This window comes from Phyllostomus discolor, chromosome 1 (assembly GCF_004126475.2).
Source record: "Phyllostomus discolor isolate MPI-MPIP mPhyDis1 chromosome 1, mPhyDis1.pri.v3, whole genome shotgun sequence".
Taxonomy (NCBI): Eukaryota; Metazoa; Chordata; class Mammalia; order Chiroptera; family Phyllostomidae; genus Phyllostomus; species Phyllostomus discolor.
The window spans coordinates 187,104,176-187,126,569 of NC_040903.2; the positions used below are offsets into that span (position 1 = coordinate 187,104,176).

General features: G+C 37.3%; 1 protein-coding gene and 1 long non-coding RNA gene across 3 annotated transcripts in view; one reads left to right on the forward strand and one right to left on the reverse strand.

Annotated features, from left to right (window-relative positions):
* HIF1A (hypoxia inducible factor 1 subunit alpha) overlaps nt 1–17,130 on the forward strand; it is a 52,912-nt gene extending 35,782 nt beyond the window's left edge. The window contains exons 7-15 of one of the 2 annotated variants that reach the window (XM_028508220.1): nt 4,131–4,237; nt 5,323–5,470; nt 7,635–7,855; nt 8,518–8,804; nt 11,414–11,536; nt 11,647–12,071; nt 14,363–14,471; nt 15,034–15,160; nt 15,837–17,130. In XM_028508220.1, the coding sequence (XP_028364021.1) occupies nt 4,131–4,237; nt 5,323–5,470; nt 7,635–7,855; nt 8,518–8,804; nt 11,414–11,536; nt 11,647–12,071; nt 14,363–14,471; nt 15,034–15,160; nt 15,837–15,988 (1,699 nt within the window). In that variant the 3' untranslated portion in view covers nt 15,989–17,130. Of the gene's footprint in view, nt 1–4,130; nt 4,238–5,322; nt 5,471–7,634; nt 7,856–8,517; nt 8,805–11,413; nt 11,537–11,646; nt 12,139–12,197; nt 12,449–14,362; nt 14,472–15,033; nt 15,161–15,836 lie in introns of those variants that run through there. The other variant, XM_036010808.1, reaches the window with a different exon arrangement.
* The window catches only part of LOC118497123, a 32,849-nt gene extending 12,126 nt beyond the window's left edge, over nt 1–20,723 (reverse strand). The window contains exon 1 of the long non-coding RNA XR_004899672.1: nt 19,897–20,723. This is a non-coding gene — a long non-coding RNA (uncharacterized LOC118497123). The remainder of the gene's footprint in view (nt 1–19,896) is intronic.
* Nucleotides 20,724–22,394: the final 1,671 nt, after the last annotated feature.

Below are 22,394 nucleotides of genomic sequence, written 5' to 3' on the forward strand. Positions count from 1 at the left end.
AGAGGATGCATATACTACCCTCATTTTTTTTCTTTTTTCTTATTATTATCTGATTGGTTTTCTGCTCCCTGTGTTCCATGTCTTTGATTTGATTCTTGGATTCATCCACTCTACTGTTGTTTCCCTGTAAATGATTCTTTATTTCAATTAGTGTATCCTTTGTTTCTGACTGGGTCTTTTTTATGCTTCTGAGGGTCCTCACTGAGTTTCTGGAGCATCCTTATAACCAGTGTTTTGAATTCTGCATCTGATAAATTGCTTATCTCCATTTTGTTTAGTTCTTTTTCTAGAGTTTTGATCTGTTCTTTCATTTGGGCCATGTTTCTTTGTCTCCTTGTTTTGGCAGCCCCTCTGTGTTTGTTTCTAAATACTAGGTAGAGCTGCTTTGACACTGTGTCTTGGTAGTATGGCCTAATGTAGTAGGTGTCCTGTAGGGTCCAATGACACATCCTTCCCTATTGCCCAAGCTGGGTATGTGAGGTGTGCCCTTCATGTAGGCTGAGCATTTCCTCCTCTTGTAGTTGAGCTTTGGTTGCTATTGGCAGATCAATGGGATGGATTTACCAGGCCAGTCAGCTGCAAGAATTGGCTGTGACCACTTACTACCACCCTCTGCTGTCTATGGAGGACCAGCTATGCAGGAGCAGGGTGGTAATGTTCGACATGGTCTGTAGTTAGTTGTCCATTGAGTGTGCTGGCCCTGGGGTTTCCCTGGTGGCGTAGGCCAAGGTCAGCCCCCACCAGTGTTTTGCCTGGAGCCACCTTTCCTGGGCTGTAAGGCAATCTGAGATGGCTGCTACTTGTGCTCGGTTTGGAGACTCCCAGGTAAAGCCAGGTTATGAAACTAGGCTGGCTGCTGCTAGGCCTGGGCCTGGGCCTCACTGAGGCCAGCTCTTGCTTGTTTGAGAGGATTTAGTAAATTGTGCAATAAGAGCTGAGACCAGCCATTCATGTTGAAAAGCAGCTTGGGTGGGCCAGTAAATTGGGTGGGGCAGAGTCTCTGGGGATCTCCAAGGTGGGTCAGATAGTGTTAGCCAAATTGATGGAGTCTCAGATATGGCACCAGCCTCCTGGCTCTTGGGGAGGAGCGTTTACAAAATGGACTATGGCCTCTGCTCACCTTGATGCCAGGCACTTCAGTTTCTCCCCGTATGCCACTAGTGCCTTTCAAGCTGCTACCCTGGTGCTGGAGCTCAGAGACAGCAGGTCTAAGTAGGTGAGTCCATGTGTGTTTTGTTTTTTGTGTTTGTTTTTTTTTTTAAGAGGAACTGCTTGAGGCTCTAGCATTTACTTCCACCAACTCAACCCTTGCTGGGTTTTGCAGCCAGAAGTTGTGGGAACTTACTTCCCTAGCACTGGAACTCTGGGCTGGGGGGCCTGGTGTGGGGCTGAGACTCCTCACTTCCACGATATCCCTCCTGAATTTTTATCTACCACACAAGGGTATGGGACCAGTCTGTTCTAACTCTAGGCCCTCCTACCAGTGGATGGGTGTGGTTTCTTTAATTCCATACTTAGACTTCCATTGAACTGGATTTCTGATCCTTCTGAGAGGTGGTAGTTCTATATTTTATTTGTAATTTGATGTGGTTGTGCAAAGAATTGACCCATGTGTGCCTATGTGGCCGTCTTGACTGGAAGTCTGCACAGTTGCTTTAGATCACAGGTTTCCTAGTTCACTTAAAATACTTTTTGATCAGATTTTCTGTGTCACTTCTTTCCTTTTTGGTACAGAATATAAGGTGTAAAGTCTCTAAAGTTAAATTAACTTTTTATGTTTATTCTTCCAATATGAATAAAATTGACCTTTTAGGAGAATATGTGCTACTTATATTTTGACATCTTGCATCCCTTAGTGGTAGACATACCTCAACTCAGATTGAGAAGTACTGATTGACAACTAACTCATTAAATCACAAATTCTTAATGTGATATACAAGGCCCTCATTAATCTGATCCTCCTGCCTACTTTTCCAGCCTCATTTCTTTCTTCTGCTTGCCCCCACTGACCACATCAGAGTTTTTTTGTTGGCTATACAACGTCAAGCATTTTCTCATCTCTGTCTTTGCTTGTGGTGTACCTTCTTCCTGAAATGGTTTTGCTCTGTCTTTGATTTTCTTCTGTAGTCAACTCATAAATCTCCTGTAGGAACTGTCCTTTATCCCAATGTTCCTTTTTTTTTTTTAACTATATCAGACAAATAGACTTTTTCTTCTCCTTTTGGTGCCAATTTTGATCTTTATTGTTTATTTTTACATTACCTTTTTGTCTCCTTATATCCCCCTCCCCCCAGCAATCACCACACTGTTGTCTGTTGTACACGTCCATGAGTCCTTTTTTCCATTTTGCTCAATCACTCCACCCCCTAGCCCCCTGCCCCCACCGGCATTCCTTCTTATGGGTAGAGGTGTCGCCTCTGATTCCTGCAGCAGGTTCTTATCACTGTGCTTACCATATTATTTAATAAGTAGTATGGTAAGTGTATCAAAGATTAGCCACATATTTTTTCTTGCCATTTCACACCTAGAACAGTGCCAAGCATACATAGGTATATAAAGTTTAAAATAATGAAAAAAAAATAATTTAATGATATTATTTAAACATATAACCCACATAAGACCAATTAAAATTACTTTTAAAGTATAATTGAAAGAAAGAGCTGGCTTTTAAAAATAAGTTGTCTGTGAAATACTGCCACCTAGTGTAGATGTGTTTAGGGAGATCCCTTTGTCAAGAATCTGGATTTTGGCTTGGTGTTGTTTGTTTTTTACAAATCAGCTTTCTGTTTGTCTGTTTATTTTGGAATAAACTGGCAGATCTTGCCCTAAAGTGTGACAGCACAACCATATTATTTTTATACATTTCTTAAGAGAAAGACATCTTCCCTGTGTGCTTTCTGTAATTAATTGGGGTTTGATTTGAGAGAGTGGGCAGGGCACAATATGTTACATAACTTTTGCTTGCGCCTCAGGAAGTTCTTTGAAATCTAAAGTCTGAGAAATCAAAAGCTTAACTCATGTTTTGCTCCCAGAAAAGAAGAGAACATTTGTCTTCTGAGAAGTGCTAAAAACCAGCTTTCTCTTTCCCATGAAAAGGGTTCCATTTCAGGCTGTGGTTACAGAGAATAGTAAGGTTTAGTCTCGATCCTAAAGGAACTGCCAGAGAATCAGAAAGGGTAACTGGATTACATTTGAGTCCACTTTCAATTTGATTTCATTATTTCATTTGAAATGAATTCCTATAATTTTATGTATTAATTTAAAGAAGGGAAGTACAAGAGCATTTTCCAAAACCAGCATAATAGGTATTCTTTTATTCCCATTTAGTGTGGATACTCTGGTTAACGATATTGAAATTTTGTAGTTGATATTGATCCCACAAAGTGAAGCCTTGCCTAGGGGACCTGTCATATAAAAAATCTGGTTTTACACACACAAAAGCATTTAATTTTGTGGTAAGATAATGTTAAGGATTTAAACTATCTATATTTTAAATTAAATATCAGTTACTACCTTTATAACATTATTTAATTTTATAGTATTTTGCAGTAATTTATTGATACCCTGTCTTGTTACCAAAAGTGTGTACAGTAAAATGTGATAAAAACAGGCAACAAGTTTGAGTGAAAGGGATTAAGGGTCGAATAACAGGATGAATCCAAGGGACTTAAAAAAATAGTGCTGTATTTAGTAACTGCAGAGTTAATAAAGGTGGGATGTAAATTTATTTCCAGCAAAGAAAAATACTCTTTATTTTCATTCTCACCCAAGGACTTTTTTTTTATTGCTCTTTTGGAGGTAGGGAGGGATAGAGAGAAACTTCAATGTGGGAAACATCAATTGGTTGCCGCCCATACGTGCCTGGACAGGGGATTGTGCACACCCAGACAAGGGATCAAACCCACAACCTAGGCATGTGCCCTGACTGGGAATTGACCCTACAACCTTTTGGTTACTGGACAATGCTCCAACGAACTGAGCCACAATGGCCAGGGCAAATGCTCTCCCCACCATCCCCCGCCAGGAAAATTTACTTGTTTCTAAGATTAATGTATATTTGTTGATCTAGAGAAGCAAAATTTTTCATTCTCATTTAGTTTCTCTTTTTCCTTACATTTTTTACCTAACAGAATTACTGAATTGATGGGGTATGAGCCAGAAGAACTTTTGGGTCGCTCAATTTATGAATATTACCATGCTTTGGACTCTGATCATCTGACCAAAACTCATCATGATAGTAAGTACAGTGGAGGAGCTCATGGGTGTTTTATATAAGTCTTGCTCTCTGTCTCTTTAATTTTCAGTCATACATCTCTAATTTTTTGGTTAATATTAAATCTTTCTGGACTAAATGTCTTAACAAAACTCTTCTTAAGGGATCTTGACCAATAAATCTATTTTTTGTATCTGTTATAAGCAATACCAGTTAAAGCAGAATCATTTGTTATATACATCATAGGATATTATAGCATCGTTTTCAGAATTCATACTTAGTATTCAGAACAGTGGTTTGCACACAGAAGGCACTCAGAAAATGTTCAGTGAAGTGAATTTAGCAAAGTGAGGGTGATCAACAGCATGTACTAGTGGTTATAAGTGCTCTTGACATAAGATGTTTCTCAGTTTTACTCGAATGTTGTTTGAAGATCCCATGGTCAGTAAAACTTCAGAATTTCTCACTTGCCTCTTGAATCTGTACCTAAACAGGACTTCCCACTGTGATTGGGAGTGCTTGACTGTCACTGAGCTAGTGTTCTTGAACTATGTAATGGGCCCCTATACTCATAATAATATCATCTTTGCTATTTATCTAGTACTTCCTCCCAAATCAGCAATCAAAATAGCCTAAAATGGCATAATGTCAATGAGATTCAAATACACCAGCACAGCTCTTTGAAGCATCTTTGGTTATCTGGAAGCTATAGCAGGAATTTATAGAAATGATAGCAGTACTTCTTTCTTAAACATTCTCTGTGAAATGAAGATTATTCATTCTCTACTCTTTCTGATGCTTTCAACATATAAGTCATGAAAGGAATTTTCGTTACTATTGTCCCTCATTCCTGGCTTATATTTTATTTAAAGTGAAGATTGGCAGGATAGGAGTTTATTTGGGGGGTTAGAAAAATGAAATTGGGTGCATTTTCAGCTGTGCCAGGCTTTTCCTGTCACTTGAAATTTAAACAATTACATTGTTTCCATTAATGGTTCCATTAATTAATTTCTTTTTCTAAAACAGCAATCAACATTTAGCATCCATTCATTTGATTGACAATTAAAGGTTATTTTCTCTGCATGACACTTTTTCCATTTTACTCCTAGTGTTTACTAAAGGACAAGTCACCACAGGACAATACCGGATGCTTGCCAAAAGAGGTGGATATGTCTGGGTTGAAACTCAAGCAACTGTCATATATAACACTAAGAACTCTCAACCACAATGCATTGTATGTGTAAATTATGTTGTGAGGTAAGCTTGGAAAGTAAATATTTCATTTTTAAAAAAATTTGTATTTATTTTTAGACAGAGGTGAAGGGAGAGAAAGGGAGGGAAGGAAACATCGATGCATGGTTGCCTCTTTTTTTTTTTTTTTTTTTTTTTAAGATTTTATTTATTTATTTTTAGAGAGGGAAGGGAGGGAGATAGAGAGGTCGAGAGAGAGAGAGAGAGAGAAACATCAATGTGCAGTTGCTGGGGGTTATGGCCTGCAACCCAGGAATGTACCCTGGCTGGGAATCGAACCTGGGACACTTTGGTTCCCAGCCTGCGCTCCATCCACTGAGCTACACCAGCCAGGGAGCCAGGGCCATGGTTGCCTCTTGTGCACCCTCTACCACAGACCTGGCCTACAACCCAGGTATATGCCCTGACTGGGATCAAACTGGCGACCCTTTGGTTCACAGGCTGGCGCTTAATCTACCGAGCCACACAAACCAGGGCATCAATGCTACTTTTAAAAAGACCTTGAAGAAAAACACCAGATCTATGGATTAATTTGTTCTAGTCATACAGCTGTCAGCATAGATTATCTCAAGGCAGCTACATTATTTTTATAGGAACAATACTGGGCTATAAACTTGAGGACAAGGGTTAGATATTTTAATTTTTGTAACAGTTCATTTCACATAGTAGGCACTTAATATTTATTGATTAAAGGAGCAATAAAATTTATTTAAGCCAAATAAATATGGAGCTGTTCATCAACCCTTTCTAACTCTGTCCCTCTACATGACATAACCATATCATTTTTCTACCACCAAAAAAAATATGGCGTCCCTTTTAGAAAGATCTTGGTCATTTATCTACATATCTTTATATTCTAGGATGACCCTTAGTGCCAAAGAGTTTACATGCCAACGTTTTCATTATACGTGAGTCAGCACAAACATTGGAAAGGTCTGTTTATATCTTCTATATAGTTGGCTGTTAACATCTCTTTGTCACTACCACTCTTCCCAAAGGACTAGCTGAAGTTTCTTAATTGAAAGAAGTCAAATATTTGAACTATATTATACTGCAAGTTTTAATAGGTGTTTATTTCATATTGGTATTTTAAACTCTGAGTGAATGTGACCAAGTGGTGTGGACACTGGCCCACAGTGTCCAAGGTGTTATGGATGATAATGCACGACAAATTCACATGGACTGCTGAGTCCTGTGGAGGAAAAGGGATGCCACAGCTTCTCTCTCAGGGGGACAGCAAGCCTCGGGGTGCCTTGGCCACTCTCCCAAGAGGAGAGCGCTCCTACCCTTGCCTTGATAGGCTTTCATTGGATTCAATTTGCATAGAAATACAGGGTGTATATGTAAAGCTCATCAATCATTGTCAGGCAGAAATGATTAAACAGTATATAACATTCAAAGAACTCTGAGGGCTTATTCTAAGTTGGGGTCAGTTAGTTTAATGGCCATAAAACTTTGGGGAAACAAACTCATTTCTTGCTTGGACCCTTATCAATTAAATTGAGGGTATTAGCAAAGTAGATTTCATAGGATTTTATGCATTCTCTCTTAGGCCTGATTACCCCAGGGAACCTGCCCTTTCCAGGACAGGGCTGCACCCACCACCAGTATTGTTTCAGGCTGAAGTCATTGTTTCAGGCTTAAGTCAGGTAGGGAGAGGTAGGGCAGCCAAGAGATTAGGAGACTTCTTGCAGACAGAATGAGGACTCAGGCTATGTCAAAGCTGAGGGGTGAGGGTCCATCACCCCCTTTTTTTGTAGCCCCCCAAGTCCTTCCTTGGGGGGCCTGTGGTCATGCCTATCTTAGGTTGTCCCTTGAGGAATCTTACCTGTCATTGGCTAACCAATCAAGCATTGGGGGCCAGGCAGGATGAAGTAAAGGGGGCAGAGACAGAGCCCCTGCCAGGGAGATAAGCTTTGTCTCCTTAGTGGCTTTTGGTTTCAAGGTTGCTCACTCAGCCTTAGCCACAGGGGGATTACAGCTTCTGAAACCAGGCAGGGCAGTTCCCAACAACCAAGTATGCATGAGAGATTAGGTCAAAGAATTTTAAAATGTTCTTTTTCATAAAGTAGAATTTCTTTAGGAGACGAGGTCCTTTCACAGTCCCCTTCCCTTTATCTACATTGTGTTAAATACTCATTTAAAAATTACTCACCTCTCTTTTTGACAGTGGTATTATTCAACACGACTTGATCTTCTCCCTTCAACAAACAGAATGTGTCCTGAAACCAGTTGAATCTTCAGATATGAAAATGACTCAGCTGTTCACCAAAGTTGAATCAGAAGATACAAGTAGCCTCTTTGATAAACTTAAGAAGGAACCTGATGCTTTAACTTTGCTGGCCCCAGCTGCTGGAGATACAATCATATCTTTAGATTTTGGCAGCAATGGTGGGTCTTTAATTATTTTGTTAATTGCCTAAACTGTCTGCTCATGCAAGCCCATTTTAACTGAACTTCATGTTGATATTTTTTGTTAGTAATCATTTGGACAGCATGGTCTTATATGTTTTGTTTTTCATAGTCTTCTTGAAAGTATTTTCTTAAATATTTTACCCCTCTAATTTCTTAGCATTCCTGCTTTTATCACATGGAAAATTGTGCTTCATAGTGTCCTTAAGGTATTTCTTCTTCCCACTTTAATTTCTCAGCTACACTGTATTTCTATATCCTACTGGTATATTTCCTCCACAGTTTAGCAAAGTTATATTGCAATAGGTATAGTCACATTAAAGTCAGCAATCATACCATAATATTAAACACAAAAAAATGAACACTGTAATTTTCAAACTAGGTTAAATTTTAATGATGAAAAGGTTGGAATTGCTGGGTTTCTTTGTGCCATGTAGATTATAGGAGTTGTAAGTAGTGGGTTGGAAAGATAACGGGGACTTAATGGTTATACCACAGTATCTGTAAACTTTACGATTAAGGAAATTTGGTAACATTTTATTATTTTAGTGAACTAGACAAACCTTTGGTAAAAGGGTACCTACTTCTGTATGTGTTAAAATCTAGATATTCTTTAAATTGACTAATTTGTTTCCTTACAGACACAGAAACTGATGACCAACAACTTGAGGAAGTTCCATTATATAATGATGTAATGCTCCCCCCATCTGATGAAAGATTACAGAGTATAAATTTGGCAATGTCTCCATTACCTGCCTCTGAAACTCCAGAGCCACTTCGAAGTAGTGCTGACCCTGCACTCAATCAGGAAGTTGCATTAAAATTAGAACCAAATTCAGAATCACTGGAGCTTTCTTTTACTATGCCCCAGATTCAAGATCAGCCAGCTAGTCCTTCTGATGGAAGCACTAGACAAAGTTCGCCTGAGGTAGGTGTCATGATATAATAAGAAAAGGATAAATTTCAAATTTTAATGTTCAGGAAGGGATGTATTTGTAGGCTTGATTCAGACTTTTATTTGACCCACATGTCATAGCTTTGATTGTGTGCATTTTAGCACTTTAAAACTACCACAAAAATTGTTAATTTAAGAGTTTAACTTGGACCTCAGTACATGTTTTAGTCAAAGATAGGAACATGGGAAGGAACTGGCTTAACAAAAATCAAAAGGTAAAACATATATTACTCCTCTATATATTTATATCAGTGAGACCCAAAAAAAGATTTTGTATTTAGACATCCATAGAGAAAAAACTGTGTGCCTACAATTGCTCTACACGCCTACATACTAGCTTTTGAGTTGGAGAATTGTCCAGTGGCAAGGTTTAAAAGGGAAAGGACCCTAAGCTCTGTCCAATTTAGTCCAGTTTCCATCACTATTTTGAAATTCCAGATAAGTGTAACATGAAAATACCTACAGAGTAAATACCTAATAGCTGTTTTTTATGTGAGGTCTGTCTTGATATTAGTGTTCCTATAGATGCAACAAAAATGCTCTATAAGGGCTAGGTTGGCCTAAGACTAAAGGTATCATGTAGGGGTCTATTTCCAAATCTGGAGCGCTTCAATTTCAGAGTTTCCTGTGTCTAAAAATATGTTCAAAAGTTGGGTAATTGAGATCTGAATCTGATGATTTGATAAATGAAGCACAAATAAGCCTTGATAGGCGGTAAGTTAATTTTATATTAAATATCTATGGAGCCAGACTGGCAAGCTAAGAGTAGGAGATTTGACATCTCATAGCCTTCTAGAGAATACATCCTGTACTCTGGTTGCTCAGTTTGCCTAGCACAAAATATTTTTGATTCATTTTGTTTTTAATCTAATAAAAATGTTATAATGAGGAAAGCAAAAGCTTATGCTCAGAATGCATAGCTATAATTTTTTGGTTGGAACTCTGGGCGCAGAACTTCTAAAAGAATATAGTACATTCAGCCTTGGCCAGTGTGGCTTGGTTGGAGCATCATCTCGTAAACTGAAGGTTGCGGGTTCAGTTCCCTGCCAAGGCACATACCTAGGTTGTGGGGTCAGTCCCGGGACAGGGTGCGTATCACAGGCAACTGATAGATGTTTCTCTCTCACACAGATGTTTCTCTCCTTCTCTCTCTCCCTCCCTTCCCCTCTCTCTAAAATCAATTTTTAAAAATTAGAAGAGTAAGAAAGAATAGTACATTCATTAAGGTGAATGTATGTAACAGAACGTAAGTCTCCGTGCCTACCCCCAGAGTAGCTGTAAGAGTTTTAGGTAGATCACCACAGGAACATGCCCTCTCAGTATAGCAGTAGATTCCAGTGACTATATATCATCTACTTGTTGGCCACTTGGGTACCATGTGGGAGTTGAATTATTTAGATTTTTTTTTTTTTCATTTAATCTTTAGTGCATTTTTTTCCATTACCATTTAATTCCCTTATACCCTCCCAGATGAGTTTTATTCTTTAGAATAAACAGATAAATGCAATTTTATAAATGTCATATTGCATATAGTCAGAAATGTATATATGGTAGTTCCCCCGTTCCCGTGGGGAACACATTCTAAGACCCCCGGTTAATGCCTGAAACTGTGGATAGTACTGACCCCTGATGTGCTTCGTTAGCTTTGCTAGAAATGTGGCAGCAGCTTCACTGGCCAATGCAGGCTGTCCAGTAATTGTCATATTTTTTCATCACTTATTTGTTTGCAGTAAATGGCTTAGTGTCACTTGTTTCCAGGAATCTCTTGCTGAAGTCTTCATGTGGGCTCAATGATTTGTGACACAACTCATTGGCATCAATTGGAACACGTTTTTCTGTTCCCATCTTCCACCCACAAATTTAATACCTTTTCCATCTTAACTAAGCATTGTCATGTAGTGTGCCTATAACTTTTGTCATTTAAGATGGACAGCAAAACTAGCTTGAATTTCTTTTTCCTTTTTAGCAACCTCAGCATATGGGTTTTGTTTTTTTCTTTCCTTAAGTCAAGAACTTTTGAAATTTAACTTAAAGGAAGAACTCTACAGCTTCTCTTTGGCATATCCAAATTGCCAGCATCACTACTCTTATACTTTAGGCCATTAAGTAAAATAAGGGTTACTTTGAATGTAAGCACTGTGATACTGTGACAATTGATCTGATAACCAAGATGGCTACTAAGTGACTAATGGGTGGGTAGAATACACAGTGTGGGTACACTGGACAAAGGTATGACTCATGTCCGTGGTAGGATGGAGTGGGACAGTGCAAGATTTTATCACACTACTCAGAACGATGCAAATTTTAAAACTTAAAGATTGCTTACTTCTGGAATTTCCTAATGTTTTCAGACCTCAGCTGACCGCAGAAAATGAAACCCCAGATAAGGGGGGAACTACTATATTAGCACAATTAGATAAAAATCTAAGTTGAAAAATTTGACTTCTCACTAGTTAGATAAAATTTGATAAAACAGATGAACTTGATTATGTATTCTCTGAGATCTGGTTTGAGAATTCTGACAACTAGCAAAACACACAGGTATTTTCTGGGAAAGTAAACACATTTAATTCCTTTTCTAGCCTACCAGTCCCAGTGAATATTGTTTTGATGTGGATAGTGATATGGTCAATGAATTCAAGTTGGAATTGGTAGAGAAACTTTTTGCTGAAGACACGGAAGCAAAGAATCCATTTTCCACTCAGGTATATGAATTCGTTTATTGTACTTTATATTAAACCTTATTAATTTCTGGTCTGACGTGACTTTGGGTATAAGATGTAGCCATTGTGAAAACTCATTTGTTGTTTTACAGGACACTGACTTAGACTTGGAGATGTTAGCTCCTTATATCCCAATGGATGACGACTTCCAGTTACGATCCTTTGATCAGTTGTCACCATTGGAAAGCAGTTCCACAAGCCCCCAAAGTACAAGCACAATCACAGGATTCCAGGCAACTCAAATGCAAGAACCAACTCTTACCACCACCACTACTGCTGCCACCACTGATGAATTAAAAACACTTACAAAAGATGGTATGGAAGACATTAAAATATTGATCGCATCTCCATCTCCTACCCACATACCTAAAGAAACTACTAGTACCACAACATCACCATATAGTGATACTCAAAGTCGGACAGCCTCACCAAACAGAGCAGGAAAAGGAGTTATAGAACAAACAGAAAAATCTCATCCAAGAAGCCCTAACGTGTTATCTATCACTTTGAGTCAAAGGTATTTATATGTAACATTAAAGTTACACTTCTTTTATTTATTTTTTAGAAAATGTGTGTGATGATAAATTATTTCCAAATGTAGCCAACTTTCTGATGTGTATGCCTTAAGGAGCATAAAATTGATATACAAATTCTGGACTTAAAACAGTAACTCCAAAAACTGCTTCTAAATTAGCTTGTATATTTATTTTCTCTAAAATAATCTTACCAACTATCTGAATGTAGGCTGGTCTTCTAATACCTCTAAAAATAAAATCTAGCCAATAAGTTCTAGAAGTATACAAAAACTGGCCCAGCTTCTTATGGTTGTGTATATCAGGCTAGTTAACATATCCTCACTGCTTCCTTTCATGAAGCTGTTTTTAAGCTTACCTGGAAAAAAGCCCTTCTGACTTTAAGGGTATTTGTGATTCTCCATTCCACATTGAGCCTGATGGTCTTTAGTCCTCAGTATAGGTATTTACAATACTTCTTTTTAAGGTTTATGTATAGTTATATTACAGTAGCTTTTACTTTTCACTGCATGTTTATGGAACATTATTTATTATAGGTTAAATACATTTTTAACAGCTACAACAGGAATCTAAACCTGATATTGTAACATTGCTTCTATGGAATAATTTGAGCAAATATCTGGACATCAACCAAATTTTAAATTGTAATTTCTGTATATAATTTATAATGAGATTTAACATATTTTAAACTTGTGGCTATAATCAGAGGAAATAATTTTAGCTAGTCATTGGGTCAGTGTGTTGAAGAGAGAGATGATTCCTATTCTACTCTGCCTAGACTGGTTCCAGATATCAACAGCAGTAGGAAAAAGCACTGCCATAGCCAGAGCTTATGGCTTGTTTCTCCTGCCTTGCATTACTGCTTTGACCTAGAGTGCTGGGAGAGGCCTTTTCCTAGAGCTGAGAAATGATCTTAGGGTTTTAGATTAACAAAGAAGAAGCATTTTGCATTACTTTATAAATTACTGTGTCATCAGCTGACTTTAGACTTCGAGTTCATATAGGGCAATGACAGTGTCTTGGACATTTTAGTGATATTAATACTTAACTCAGTACCTAACATGTAGTAGTTGCTCAATAATAGGTGGTTATTGGGTGGACAAGTGCATGAAAATGGCGATATAAATAGTGGTGATGGTGATGACCCATAATTTACAGTTTACTCTTCACTATAAGAGACTATGGAATATTCAGTTTTCAATATTCTAGTCAGATTAGCAATTTTTTATATCAATTCCTCTATAGTATGCACTAAATATCTTAAGAGAGGAATCGTATGAATTATATGCAAGCTTTTTTATTCCTGTTTGTCTAGGTAATTATTTGCAAAATCAAAGTGCTATATTAAACCAGACAACTTACAGCTTTGTAACAAAAATTAAAGATAACCATTAAAAGTACTACTTTGTAAAGATAATATAGTTACATAAGGGTTTAAAAACCTGCCTGTCTATACACTGGAGACAGAACTGCATGTAGGAAGGCAGAGTAATAGATCACCTACCCATATGCATTCTCAACTATATGGAACAGCCAGGAGCCATTTATGATTATGTATGGACAGGCAAGCTCTTGGGGGGAAAAAACAAAATAGCTATGACAAAATTGACATATTTGAGCTACAAAACAGTTCTTCACTATTTAATATTAATTTTAGATAGATGCAGGCTTGATAACAAGATCGATACTGGAAGCAAAATGGCTTAGTAGGAAGGTCACTGGGAGGGCCATGGGTATAAAGAGATCCAAATTTACTTCCATGTCTCCAGTTAATTAGCAATAGGACTTGGACATAGTCAACTCACAGGCCTCAGGTTTCTCATTTGTACAATGGGTACTAAATACCTGTCTTTGGGATTAGAGTGAGACTAAAATGAGCTAATAAACATGAAATGTTTTATGAACTGAAAATACTATACAAATGTGAAATTAATTTTGTATTACAGTATTCCCAAGAATATCTGTATTAGGCAGAATGAAAGGTCAATGTTTAAGTTACAAAAATATCAGTCTAGTTCTGTTCACTTTTATTAATAGGAAAATGCAAATTTTAGGATATTTTATTTTAAAAATTGAGCTTTGGATTTTAAAGTGATAAACTTTAGTAATCAGGAACACTTCTCATATATAACACTATATTCCTTAATTGGAAAACAAGCATTATATATCTTCTGGGTAAAAGCTATTTGGGTTTTTTAATAAAAAGATTATTTTTATTTAAATTTTAAAAATAAGACAATATTTTATTTAAATTTTATTAAATTTTTTTTTTCAGAACTACTGTTCCTGAGGAAGAACTAAATCCAAAGATACTAGCTTTGCAGAATGCTCAAAGAAAACGAAAAATAGAACATGATGGTTCACTTTTTCAAGCAGTAGGAATTGTAAGTGTGAGAGTATGTGTTTGCTTTTCTAGCTAATGTGTTATTTATAAGTTATACATACAGGTAATTCTTGTTTCTTCTAAATACTAGTTGTATTTCTTAGAATTTATACATGGTTTTCCACTGTGTATACACTGTCTTTAAAACACTTAATGGGTATATTCTCAATATAAAACTTTCCGATAACACAGATATATTTTGAGTAAAAACTGATGTTCTCCCTCTATTCCACCCAATATCAGCACCATTCTTGTTCTTTTCCCTTAAAGTTACTTTCTCCTTCTTACCCCCAAAACACAGTAGGTATGTTGTCAGTCTTCATGTAATGCAGTGATATTTTCAGTTTAACCAGGTTAACTGGAAAGAATTGACAGACAGCTGTGATGTGTAGCAAATAAATGTCTTTATCACAGTAGTGGTAAGAGAAAGAATTAAAACAATCTGGGGCAGTATTTGATTTAAGAAGCCTGCCTACTCTGTGTTATTCAACTTATAGTGATATCAAAGTTTTCTATTTTTTAAAAAAGACATAGTAAAATTAAAATAACTTTACTGTTTTTAGGGAACATTACTACAGCAGCCAGATGATCGTGCAACTACTACATCACTTTCTTGGAAACGCGTAAAAGGATGCAGATCTAGCGAACAGAATGGAATGGAGCAAAAGACTATTATTTTAATACCCTCTGGTTAGTTTATTCTTTTTGCCCTGAATATCACAAAGAGAATTATATGACTTTTTATTTAGGAGCTTTGCTCCAAGTGAGAGTGATTTTCATTCCTTAGCAAGATTAAAAAGGAAGGCAGCATTTTCTCTAATGGCTGTGATATAGAAATAGCTATTAAAGATGGAGCTTGAATTTTTTTAGAATTGTCTTTGATATCTCTGTGTACCATTAATATTGAATAGAAGCTAAATCTTGTGAGTTTTTATGCCTTTCTCTAAATTCACTTATCACTCCTTTGTGTCTTCATTGTATCCTGTAAAACCAGGGGTGTCAAACTCATTTTCACCAGGGGCTACATCAGCCTCATGGTTGCCTTCAAAGGTCCGAAACAATTTTAGGACTGTATAAATGTAACTGTCCCTTAACTGTTGGGGAGTTGAAATTACATTCGGCCCTTTGAAGGCAACCACGAGGCTGATGTGACCCCCAGTGAAAATTAGTCTGACACCCCTACTGTAAACATTTCTGACACAGCACTTGATTGCATTTATTTCTATAGCTATGGTTTTGCGCCATAAACTGGAAAACCCAGAAAGAGCTTATTTGCCTTGTGTTCTCAATACCTGACACATAGTGGGTGTTTAATAATAATCATTGACTAGACGAATGAATACTTAGGTATCTCCTTGTTTTTCAGATTTAGCGTGTAGACTGCTGGGGCAATCAATGGATGAGAAGGGATTACCACAGCTGACCAGTTATGATTGTGAAGTTAACGCTCCTATACAAGGCAGCAGAAACCTACTGCAGGGCGAAGAATTACTCAGAGCGTTGGATCAAGTTAACTGAGCTTTTTCATAATTTCATTCCTTTTTTTGGACACTGGTGGCTCATTACCTAAAGCAGTCTATTTATATTTTCTATATCTAATTTTAGAAGCCTGGCTACAATACTGCACAAACTCTGTTAGTTCAATTTTGATCCCCTTTTACTTAATTTACGTTAATGCCAGATCACAGGTAGGACATTCTCACAGTTCTTTGGTATTTAAACCATTGCATTGTAGTAGCATCATTTTTAAAATGCACCTTTTTATTTATTTATTTTGGGCTAGGGAGTTTGTCTCCTATCGAATTATTTTTAATAAGATGCCAATATAATCTTTTTAAGAAGGCAGTAACCTTTCATCATGATCAGTTTGAAAATTTTTTTACTCAGTTTTTTCACATTTTATGTAAACAATAATGATTTGCCGGCAGTACATGGTAGCCACAATTGCACAATATATTTTCTTAAAAAAATACCAGCAGTTACTCATGCAATATATTCTGCATTTATAAAAATAGTTTTTAAGAAGAATTTTTTTTGGCCTATGAAATTGTTAACCCTGGAACATGACATTGTTAATCATATAATGATTCTTAAATGCTTGTGTGGTTTATTAAATGGGTAAAGCCATTTACATGATATAGAAAGATATGCATATATCTGGAAGGTATGTGGCATTTATTTCGATAAAATTCTCAATTCAGAGAAATGAACTTGATGTTTCTATAGTCACTTTGCCAGCTCAAAAGGAAACAATACCTTACATGTAGTTGTGGAAGTTTATGCTAATAATGTGTAATTGATATTAAACCTAAATGTTCTGCCCACCCTGTTGGTATAAAGATGTTTTGAGCAGATAGTGAACAAAAATCATGCTTTGTTAGCAGAATTGCCTAGTATGTTAATTTGCTCAAAATTTGATGTTTGGTTTTATGCACTTTGTCGCCATTAACATCCTTTTGTTTTCATATAGATTTCAATAATTGAGTGATTTTAGAAGTATTATTTTAGAAATATGTAGTTGTCACAGTAACCATCTTGTTTTTTCTATGTGCATTGTACAAATTTTTCATTCCTTTTGCTCTTCGTGGTTGGATCTAACACTAACTGTATTGTTTTGTTACTTCAAATAAACATCTTCTGTGGACCAGGCCCCCCTTTGATCCGCTTTTATGTTGATGTTTATTTCAGTACCTCCAGCTCCTAAAATTGTTTGCCAACAGTCTAAGAATTTTATGAAAGTTACATTGGCACAGCATTGATTATTCCTCCATTTATCTTTTGCTATCACCTTAATGTACATTGTGTCTCTAAATGTCATGTTAAATAACAAACCATAATGTCCCACTGTAAAGAGGATGCTTTTAGAAAAGAAATCTGTTTGTAAATTTATGATCCTATTAAAACAATTTTAATGTTTTAATATGAATGGGATGAGTGAAACATCATGAACATTACAGTCACACAATGTTGTAAGGGCTAGAAGGTCCTCCAAAGATTTCTACCCATTGTCAGTTGGTTAGATAGAGCGTTGTCCCAGTAAGCTAGGGTTGTGGGTTCGATGCATAAATAAGTGGGACAACAAATCAATGTCTTTCTCTCAAACCAAAACAAAATTTTTAGGAGATTTCTAATCTATTCCTATTCAGAGATGAAGAAATTTAGACCTCAGATGCTACAAGATTACACGATTTGTCTAAGTCCTAAAGTAATGCCAGACCAGAGACTTAATTAAACTTAGGTTTTCTGACTCTAACATAAAACAGAACTAACCTTGTTTTGTTTTAATGATACTGCATATTTAAATTTTTTAAAATAGACTTGTTTTATCTCATATTTCTATGAAATTGCTGTATTTTCTAATGATAAAAGCAATACACTCTCCTTTTTTTAAAAAAAAGAGCACAAAACAATATAAAATGAAATAGGAAAGTCACTGTGAATCCCCACACCTAGAGGTAACTGCAGATTATTTTTATGGATAAATTACATAGATAGTGCCAGAGTCGTAGGTACTACAGCCTGACATTAGAGGAACAAAAGATCCTGAACAAAATAAGCCCTGGATCTTGAGGATCTTGAGCTGTTTTTACTGTAGAGTAAATAAAATGTGACTACAGTTGCATAAATTTGGGAACAAAGTTTACAATACTAAAACTCAATGCAAGATTTTGGAGTACATGTATACTTCAATATAAATACTATGGTCCAAACTGCTTGTGTATTTCGCTAATTACAAATAGTACTAGAGGTGGTATTTTAGAATAAAGTAGTTTTTTAATATTCTCAGGTCAGAATATCAAAAATCTTGCTTATTCTGATAGCAAATTACCTTGAGTTGAAAACTAGATCTTTACAGTCTTCAAATATTAGTAAATGGTCAGATTGTGTAATATCTGGGAGAATTACTTGTTAGAGCAGAGATTTAGAGGAGAAAGCCACTTTAAAGAACAACAGTAAAGCTGGAAGAAAAACAAGTACCCACCTCTGGATCATTAAAAAACAAGCCCCCTGGAGTGCTTGAAATTGAAATAGCAGAACCAGCCTTTCATTCCCAGCATTATGTTCGCTGACACCATTGCAAACTTTTTTAATATTTTTATCCAGGAAGTATAATCCTACCCTAACAATTACAATTCTATAGCAGCCCTTCTCCCTTAATATCCCTGCCCCTCCCTTCTCTGGTGCTGCTGTGAATAAATGATCATTTTATTATTTTCACACTTGAAGAAAGTATGGTAAAGGAACTTAGGGTATCTTGTTCTTTTGTTCTAAGCCTCGCTGTTAACCTTGGAACTGGAAGTAGTTTCTCAAGCAGTCTCCCAGTGCTGGGTAAAATGACAAAGATTAGGAGTTAATGAATCTAAGATCTCTTACATACTATATGGTAGCTTTGTGCTAAACATTTTGCATATTATCAGACAATCTTTAAAAAAAACCTATGAATTAGTACTTGTATCTCCTGTGGATGAGAAAATAGCTTGGAGAGGTCACCTAAGGTTCAGAGTATTTGAGCAGGTCATCAGAAACTCCATAAGCTAGTGGTGCTAACCACTTTGCAGTCCTAGGCAGTCCAGTAGAACATTTTCTCCTATTAACTATTTAAATAGCAAGCGGGGAAGCAGTGGATGTGGAGGGAATTGAGAGTGGGTGTCGCTTAATGAAATCATACAGGACATTGAGGAGATGTCCTAAGAGGAATGGCAAGACATAACTAGAAATTAATGAAAGTGGTGTTTTGAAGAGCTATTTGACTGGGTTTTAGTATTAACTACAGATTTGAGTGGTGTGGACACATCAGGTAAATGGGGTGATGTATGAATAGAAGATAAACTAAAATGCTGTATGAATGTATGGTGTGGTTCTCCCAGAGCTGTTTGACTTCATAGCACAGTAGACATGTTTATTTTCTATTAAGTTTGTATAACCTCGCAATTAAATTTTCACTTTTTTTTTTGTTTTATTGCAAATCTTGATTCCCCCCATAACCTTCAAAACACAGAAAAGCTGAACTTAAAGTCACTGGCTTTGCAGAATCTAACAAAATTCTAAAAGTTCAAAATTCCCATTACAGCAATATGAAAAATTGCAAAGAACATGGAATTTTTTTTTTAACAATTGGGTTTGGTTACTGGCCTTTGCAAACATATTGCTAGCTGGAACCAACAAAAATGTAAAGAAAATTGTTTTACTCGGTTGTTTTTTTTTTAAAGTCTGCCACTTAATCATTTGCTTGTATTTCAGCCCTTTAAATAGCATTGAACCTGTCCTCCCATATCATTTTACTGAGAATTAGTTCAATCTGTACAATTGATACGAACTAGTCTACCTATAAGATAAAAGCTACACCTTACCACAAATCTGAATGCCTTCTGGAGCTTTGTTGTGTTCACACCTTTCAGAGGTTTGGACATAACTTTTATTCTTACCTGTAGTGGACGGTTTTACCCAAGACGCTGCTCAGACACCCGATCTCCTCGCATTATTTTATGTCCTTTATACTCTCCTTGTCTTGGCTCCGTTCCGGGAAGGAGAGGAAAGGCAGGTGCCTGAGAGCGGCAGCGATCAGACCCTCATCAGAGAAAGTACCAAGGATGCGGAAGGGACCTGACGCCGCTTTAGTCCCCGGTGCCGGCGGTACTGCTTAAGGATGCGAAATTTAAGCTTCCAGGAGAAACCTGAGTCCCGCCCACCGCTCTGCAGGTCACGCCCCCATACGTGCTCCGCCGCAGCACCGCAGCCCCGGCCCGCCCTCGGCCCTGTGGGGCCGGCGCGAGTGCCGCTTCTGCTCCGGGCTCCCGCGTACTCCCGAGTACGTGTGAGATCGCACGTTGTGAGGCCGGGCCCTCCCGGCGGGCCCCTCCTAGCCTTTGGACGGGCGAGCTGTGCGAGAGGATCACCACTGCCCTTTGCCCTCGGTGACTTATCCAATTCTGGTGTCCAGCCCTTCCCCAAACTTCTTTGGATAGGGGTGGGGGAGGAGGTGGTACGGAATGATACTACGTGTTACTGTAGGACTGTCTCCTTAATTCCCAATCTAATGCTCTGGGGTGTGAAGGTGTGCTTTGTAGAGTAGAAAAAATATTTGAGGTCTCCTAACAGCTTAGACTTTGGTTACCTACATGGTTTAAAAAAAAAAAATAGTTATCTACTAATCTGATCTGTGTAAATATATTCTCCTCAAGGCACTCAAAGATTAGGTTTATTTTAAAACACTTTGAGGTGTCTCGGATTAAGTAAATGGAAACGTGAGCTGCCCCAGGTGTTTCTGTTTTGTTTTTTGAATTTGTTGAGTGCACCTTATTAAGGCCAGCTATTGAGAGTCCTTTGGGAGAAGGTAATCTTGATGGGCAGAAGGGCGGTGAGTTTATGGAATACGCAAAAGCTTGGGGCTCTAAATTTAATCTGCTGTAATTAGTATGTTAGGATTGCGCAGTTTGTTGTAAAGGTCAAAGGCAGGTATTGTTTTAGAATAAATAACCTCTGCATATCCATAGCTGACTACAGTTGACATTTTATTGTAAATTATATTCCTCGGGAAAATTCATTGTTTATAATTTTTCAAATACAATTTCCTAGAAAATAATGGTCTATTTTCTTAAGTGGTCAAGATATTTTAATTTTTTTCCTATACTAATAAAACTGTTCAGTAGCCTCAGTCGTGGTGTGTTTGTTTTTAATTAGAAAGATGCCATGTAAAGAGAGTGTTACATCTTTTGGTCTTATGGATGCTTAATAAATCAATATAAACTGGTGATTCTCCATAGAGAACAGGCTGAGGGAGGAGGTGGGCTGCAACGTTTATCACAAAGGGGGATAAATGCATTTTAAAACATTGAGAACATATCATGTATAGCCTGGCAAGTAAACTAGACTCTGTTAAGTCAGATCTATTTTTAGAGATTTTTGAAATATTAAAACATTAAGCAATACTATTTTATGCAAAGATCCTTTCCAGATATTTCTGGATATTTATTTGGTCTTTGAAACAGATTTTAATGTTTCTCCACACAGCTGCAATGACAAACTAATGGGAGCACTGAACAAGCAGTGGGGCGAGCCACTCTAAAGTGTTGCCTCATTCCCTAGTCTGCTGGTAGAATATTTAAAGCAAAAGCCCAACCAGAGTGAACTACTAACACTGCAAATCAGAGAGGAACCAGCATACTGAATTTGCCTTTTTTTCTTGCCAAATTCAACTGCAAATACTTGCCACCCCTAAGTACTTACATGTCAGGTCTCCTTTAGCTTTCTTCTCATTTTTTTTTTTTACCTTCTATGATCATTTATGTATGTCTTATTTCTGCTACTAAACTCATAGTTCCTTCAGAGCATGATTCCCATCTGATTCATCCTTGACTGTTTTTAAAGCCTCCGCCTCTCTTTGCACAAGGCCAACTCACACATGATGGAGGTGGGAGAGGAAATCATGTGACATGGGGACCAGAAAAGAATTACGATCCGAGTTGCAGAATGGGGAAAACAGGACCGCATTAAACAAAAACCTTCACAGCCCAGAACTTGTGAAAGTAAGTTTATTGAGCCATTTGCCGTCCAGAAAAAGGACCAGGTCTTGGGATATTGTCTAAACCACCTGCAGCCGCAGGGCTCCTGTATGCAACGTCTGGGGGAAGAAAATGGAAGTTTTTCTGAAAGAATTTGCATTGACTGTGGAGAAGGCGGTGGGAAAAGATGAGGAAGGGGCAGTTCTAGGATAATTGCCTAGTTCATAAGGAAGTAATATTTACTACTTCTTGATTAGCTGTGGGCGAGAGTCTGAAAGTTCATGTATAAAGCAGGGTGCTCAAAGTTTCAATAAGTATCCAAGAATGTGAATAGTTTTAAGACTTTTTATTGTTACTCTGTTACAGTTGTCCCAGTTTTCCCACCTTTGCCTTCCTCTGCCCATCCCACCCCCCACACCCAC